This window comes from Rutidosis leptorrhynchoides, chromosome 11, assembly GCF_046630445.1.
Source record: "Rutidosis leptorrhynchoides isolate AG116_Rl617_1_P2 chromosome 11, CSIRO_AGI_Rlap_v1, whole genome shotgun sequence".
In the NCBI taxonomy this organism is placed as follows: Eukaryota; Viridiplantae; Streptophyta; class Magnoliopsida; order Asterales; family Asteraceae; genus Rutidosis; species Rutidosis leptorrhynchoides.
The window spans coordinates 91,082,613-91,089,939 of NC_092343.1; the positions used below are offsets into that span (position 1 = coordinate 91,082,613).

A 7,327-nucleotide genomic window follows, 5' to 3' on the forward strand; every position below is an offset into this window, starting at 1 on the left:
GTCTTTAATAAGCTTGAAATAACTGCTAACATTTATCACCGTGTTGAAACCTAAGTACCCGATTAGTCTACGTGATGATATCTTTCAACATTTTTTCTTGTCATAACTAAGAAAATTTTACTCAGTTGATCTAATATAACAATTACATATAACATAATCAACCATCTTTACAAAACAGCCTTTAAATTACCTGCAAGCTTTTACAATACCTAATCCTCAGAGCATGATAACAAAGAAGATATTGTTAATAAAAACACACAAATTAAAGAAACCGTAGACATCTAATAACACAACCAAACACACGCATAAAACTTTCTAATCCTCAGAGCACGATAATCGCGAACTGATACTATGTTTCTTCTTCTTCTTACTTGGTTTTGTCACCATAAACGAAATCCGACCAAATCCAAATTTCTTTCGTTTCCCCGAACGCCGCTTTGCACTACCACCATCATCACCGCCACCACCGCCATTGTTACCGCCATCAGAAGCTTTACTCAGCATTTGGGCCAACGAGATTTTCTTTCTCGACTCATTTTTCTCACAATACTCTTCTGTCAATAACAACTTCCTGCTCAAAATCTGCCCAATTGACATCGTGGGCCTCAAAACAGGACCCGACCCACTACATCCCAGATGGGCCCCGTTTACGTCCAACAAACGAGTATTACTCTTGCTTGAAGAAGTCTTGAATTTCGTTGAGTTTTGAACCGTTGACTTTCTTCTTTGACCATGATCGGATCGCCATTTTCGAAGAGATTCTTCTGCTTTTAACTTGTCTTTATTAGCAGCCTCTGCTTTACTCAAAGCTTCTTCAAGAACCCTTTTACTCTTTTTCACTTCATCTTTTGCTTCCTCTATCTTATTTAAGATCTCTGATTTAGATACCTCTGACTCGTTGACTTTGACCATTGACTCGTTGACTTTTCTAAGTAAAGATTCATCAGCTTCTCGAGCCTTCAATTTTAGATACGAGTATTCCTCAAATGAAAGAGTTACACCTTCGTTCTCGGTCAAAGTTTGACTTTTTGATATTGACTTTAGCTCTGAACGTGCAAGGGCTTCACTTGCTCTCGCTGCTTCTTTCAACTTTCGAGCAGCAACTAAACGAATGTTCGCCGTTTTAATCTTTCGTTTCGTTTGTTTAATTTCATTCATTGATCTTAAAACTTCAGATTTTGCAACTTCTGTTACTTTCTTGAATTGCTCTGTTTCACAAGTCAACCTATGAAGCTCCTTTGGAAAGTCAACCGTTTCATCAAAAAATGAAATTTTGGTCAAAGGTGAAGAATTTGAAGATAATCTTTGACGGGTTTTCTCAAGTTCGAATCTTTCTTTCTCGATCTTTTTATTGTATGTTTCCACAGTTAATCTGATGTCAGCAAGATCATTTGTTGTTCTTGTTAAATTCATTTTAGCTTGCTTTAATTCCATCAAGATTAAACCCGGAGCCGAAGAAGGACACATCAAGCTATCACAATTGTTGACCGATACGTTGACTTTTGATGATTCTTTCTGTAGTTTGACTTTTAGCTCTTCAACAATAGTTTTTGTTACATCGAGTTCTTTCAAAACTTCGAGTGTTTCCCGTTCTTTAATCATGAGATCATTCGCTAACTCGGTAGCCTGCTTTTCGGCTTTTGAGGCATCAAATTCTTCTTCACAACCGTTCTACCATCAAATTAAGAAAAATACAAACTGGTCAACTAGTTTGACTTAGTCAACGCTGTTAAGTTTCGAATTTAAAGTAAATTTTCAGGCATGATCTAAAACCCATGGAAATTTGATGTTACCATTTTCATGGCGTCTCTTTTCTATTTTATTTTTATTTTATTTTATTCTATTTTTGTTAATTATTATTATTATTAGTATTTTTTTTTTTTTTAATTTTACTTTTTGGCCGGAGGTCCACTCGGAAGCAATCTCTCTTTCCGTCGAATAGAGAGAGAGAGACGACTTTCTCTACTGTTGAGAGTTTTACTCTGGGTAGAGAAATGACTTATCTATATTCTCGGATAGGGGAAAGATTGTCTACATCTCACCTCCCCATACACCACCCATGTGGTATTGGGTTTGTTGTTGTTGTTGTTGTTGATAGACATGGACAATGTCTAAAATACATAAAGAATTCATTCTATAAGCACCATCTATTATTAAACACTACACAAATATCATGATTTTCTTATTAAGCAAGACAAATGGATGCAATTTGAAGGCTATATGGAGTGTGCGGCAGACCAAATAATCGAAATGTTGACCGATTAATCAGATGTTGACCAATTTATACCGATTAATTCCTCTTAGGTTGGCAGATTTTTGACCTATTTTTATTAATTTCCAAAATCCGAGTAATTCTCAGTTTCGCAATAATAACAAGAATTAGATGTTCAATTGTTCTTATTTAACTCTCATTTCATGTGATACACATATGTTTATACACATGTTTAAATGTAAAGATTATATACATATAGAAGGGGATACTATATTAAACTAAATAACAAATTAACAAGTCAAGCTTATTTCTGGATTAGCCTAATATATTGGTATCAAAAGGTAACACTTTTGACCTAATGCAAAAGTCAAACACATGAATAAATAAGAATAGTCCTAACTCCTAACTTAAGGAGTACTTAACATTCCATATCTACAATTTACAATAATAAACAAAATAAAAAAAATAAAAAAAATGGAACCTCATGAAGCTTAAGATGGGGTTTCCAGAACCCAACTCCACCAAATCGGGTCACAGCTTCCTTCACGGACTCAAAGGGTGCTGACGTGTCAACTTCTCCCCTTACACCACCACCACCACCGCTATTGCTTTGTTTCTGCTCCATACCTGTTTCACCATATCCAGACCCGACATTGTGACCCGAATCAATTGCTTCTGTGACTTGTTCCATGAGACAAATTTGGATATTCAAATGAAATAAAAACAAAACCCTAAGAGTAAAGTTAAGAAATTAGAGGTGAGAGTGAAGAAGAGACAAAAAAGGAAGGAGATTTGGGGTTATCGTTTGGTGGAATGTAAGTGTGTTTTAACATCGGCAAAAGTGCAAGTAACGGCTCAATTTCCCCCACAAACAAAACAAAAACAAAATCATTACTCATTATTCCTCTGATTATTAAATTAAATATTCAAATTTCTATTCTTTGAGAAATGTAATGTTTAATTATATATGGAGTACTTACTTTAAAGGAGTTGATCCTCACACGTATTTTTTTTTAGTCATGTACATCTAATCTATCTATCTATAGTTAATATTAAAATCTTATAATGATGATGTTATTATTAGACTAATTTTTTTATTAAGAAAAAACTAAAAAAAAAGAAAAAAATCTAAGCATGGTTAGTGATGTCATTAATCTAAATAATTTTGAATTAAAATTAAATCTTATTAATTATTATTATTATTATTATTATTAAATATTATTAATAATTATTTTAATTATTAAAATTAAATAATTTTAAATAATTTTAATTAATTATTTTGAAGTGAGTGCGAGAAGGTATAAAAGCTAGGCAGAAGGAAATCAATTCTAAATTTATATTTTAATTTACACTATTAAAATAAAATGACAACCAATATTATCTCTTATGATTGGATGTTGATTGTTTAATATACATTTTAGGTGTTTGATGAAATGTTCAGCTGACGAGTTTCTTAGTCGGACTCTGTTGTTCCACGGGTCATTATGAAAGGACCCGTTCATATACATTATAAACGATTCACAATAGTTGATTACATTGCGAGGTATTTGACCTCTATATGATACATTTTACAAACATCGCATTCGTTTTTAAAAGACAATCTTTCTTTACATCAAAAATTGACAGGCATGCATACCATTTCATAATATCCACTATCCAACTATAAATTGATTTAATAATAATCTTTGATGAACTCAATGACTCGAATGCAACGTTCTTCGAAAAATGCTATGAAAGACTCCAAGTAATATCTTTAAAATGAGCAAATGCACAGCGGAAGATTTCTTTAACACCTGAGAATAAACATGTTTTAAAGTGTCAACCAAAAGGTTGGTGAGTTCATTAGTTTATCATAATCATTTATTTCCATCATTTTAATAGACCACAAGAATTTCATTTCCAGTTCTCATAAATATATGTCCCATACATAGAGACAAAAAATAATCATTCATATGGTGAACACCTGGTAACCGACATTAACTAGATACATATAAGAATATCCCCTATCATTCCGGGATCCTCCTTCGGACATGATATAATTTCGAAGTACTAAAGCATCCGGTACTTTGGATGGGGTTCGTTAGGCCCAATAGATCTATCTTTAGGATTCGCGTCAATTAGGGTGTCTTTTCCCTAATTCTTAGATTACCAGACTTAATAAAAAGGGGCATATTCGATTTCGATAATTTAACCATATAATGTAGTTTCGATTACTCGTGTCTATTTCGTAAAACATTTATAAAAGCAGCGCATGTATTCTCAGCCCAAAAATATAAAGGGTAAAAAGGCAAATGAAACTCACCATACTGTATTTCGTAGTAAAAATACATATAACGTCATTGAACAAGTGCAAGGTTGGCCTCGTATTCACGAACCTAAATTAATTATATATATTTATGTGTTGGTCAATATTTGTCTAACAAATTAGGTCAAGTCATAGTGTACCACAATCCTAATGCTCGAGACTAATATGCAAAAGTCAACAAAAGTAAATTTGACTCAAAATAATTTCCAAAAATCTATACATGATTAATATATAGTTTAAATATCGTCGTTTTATATTTTTAAATATTTTTAAAAGATTTATTAGAGTAAATAATATAATTTATTTATTAATAAATAAAATTTTATATTATATTTATATAATAAAATATACTTTTATATATATTAAGTAATAAAATTTATAGGGTTCATTTAATATTATAAAGATAATATGATAGGTATTATTAAAGTAAGTTATTACACGTAGTAAAATATGTTTGTATCAAATATTTATTTGATAAAATAATATCTATAATGATAGTAAGTAAAAGTTGTATTATTTTGTAATAATAATTATTATTATAAAAATATCAATATTTAGAATTACTAAGATGACATTATGATAAAACGATAATTCTAATTATGATAACTTTAATATTTACGATAATTTTTAATATTATCTTTAAAATAATAATTCTATTTAAAATAATAATAATAATAATAATGATATTTTATAGTAACAATGACATTTGTATTAAAATGATAATTTTTGTTTAAATGATAGTTTTAATACTAACGATAATTTTAATAATAATAGTAATGATAAAAATAGTAAGAACGATAATTTTATCTAAATCAATATCTTATAATATTTTAATTTCATCATGATACTCTTACCCATTATTTCCTAATCGTTTCGTTTAATAGCTTTTAATCGTCTTTTATATCGTGTTGGTAATAATGATAATAATAGTAATCAAAATAATTAGGTGTTACAAATATTTGTTTTAATTACACTAATATTAATAATGATAGTTACTATAACATTATTAACGATAATACTAATAATTATCTTAATGATAATATAGTAATAATAATAATAACAATAACAATAACCATTTTTAAATAATGATATATATATTAATAATGATAATAATAATAATAATACCAATAATAATAATAATAATAATAATAATAATAATAATAATAATAATAATAATAATAATAATAATAATAATAATTGGATAATAATAATAATACTAATTATAACTTTAACGATAATAACGATAGTAATAATAAAAAAAAATAACATTTTTAATGATAAATCCTTTTATTGATAAAGATAATAATAATAATAATAATAATAATAATAATAAGATAAAACTAGAACGACGATAATAACGACGATAATAATAATCATTTTTAATAATAATACAAAAAATTCGATGGACTATAACTTCAAATCCGTTCATCGAAATCATTCGATATCTAAATGAAAAGTTCTTAATTTTTCACTAGCTTTCCAACGACATGCATATCTTATACCTTATCTCAGTCGCATATATAACTAATTCAGGATTCAACATAACCTAACTAAAGGCAATATCAAAAGTACAAACATGCATAATCCTATATACTCGAGCACTTGTCAGGGATACACTATTAGTATGTAAAAGTTAAATTATGAGTACTCACGTATCAATATTGAGATTCAATATTGCAGGAAAGGTACGTAGACGCAACGGAGATGATAAACACTATATTGACCTCACGAGCATACCCATGAACCATACCCAATCACCTCCATAGCTATAACCCATAATTTCCTTAATCCAATCCCACTCGAAAAACAATTTCGAAATCACTCGGACAGCACTCTGACATAATATTTTATGTATACTAATAATATCTTGAAATAATACGGAGTAAATATATATATGTAAATCGATTGAGAGAGTTTAGAGTTTAGAGAAAAATATTTTCAAGTTTCTATGAAATAATGAAACCTATTGAATTCTATTTATAATAGATTTTTGAATTATTAAAGTGAATTATTAAAGTATGAATTATTAAAGTAAATTATCAAAGTATGAATTATTAAAGTGAATTATTAAAGTATGAATTATTAAAGTGAATTATTAAAGTATGAATTATTAAAGTGAATTATTAAAGTTAAAGTAAAGTAAAAATAAAGTAAAGGTAAAGTTTAAGTATAGTAAAAGTATAAAACTATGTACGTATAATACGCGTATAAATATATATAATATTAATTTAAATCATTATATATATTTAATAAAATAAAATATAAATATCGTTATCTTTATCATACTGGTTAAGTAATGAGTTGTCAAAAGTGGTTCTAGATATTTATAAAAGTTATATACGTTTTAATAATAAAGTTCTTTTTAAACTGAAAACGTTATTGTACGTTTGAAACTAAATCAAATAAATATAATAATTTTGTTTTCCAAAACCAAATATATTTTTAAGAATCATTTTGTTTAAAGGTTAAAATAATGGAAATCGTTATATATCATAAAATGTTTTAGAAAAGTAGAATCATATATATTCATAATAGGTTTCAAGTTTTTAAATTACAGTTTGTTGGTGAAGCATGGGATAAAGTTCAAAGGTTAAATAAACGTATGAAATCATCTTAATGAAAAATGTCGAGTTACTTAACTTGTCGATATCCAACATCTAAGTTATTTACACTTCACGTTCTTACTTATAAATCACTTTACCATTTTCCGAATGTTGTCAAAAAGAATAGATTTCTTAAATCACAGTGGACCTCATAACATAGACCCGTAATGATATCATAATGTATCTGATAAATCAATCATTTGATAT

At 28.3% G+C, this 7,327-nt stretch overlaps 1 protein-coding gene across 1 annotated transcript; it reads right to left on the reverse strand.

The window, feature by feature from the left end:
- Nucleotides 1-218: 218 nt before the first annotated feature.
- Nucleotides 219-3,103, reverse strand: LOC139877423 (WEB family protein At2g38370). The gene is made up of 2 exons (XM_071864852.1): nt 2,694-3,103; nt 219-1,671 (listed from the first exon to the last, which is right to left on the reverse strand). Exons 1-2 carry the CDS (start codon nt 2,901-2,903, stop codon nt 316-318), a joined length of 1,566 nt encoding a protein of 521 aa, XP_071720953.1. The 5' UTR covers nt 2,904-3,103; the 3' UTR covers nt 219-315.
- Between the last annotated feature and the right edge of the window lie 4,224 nt (nt 3,104-7,327).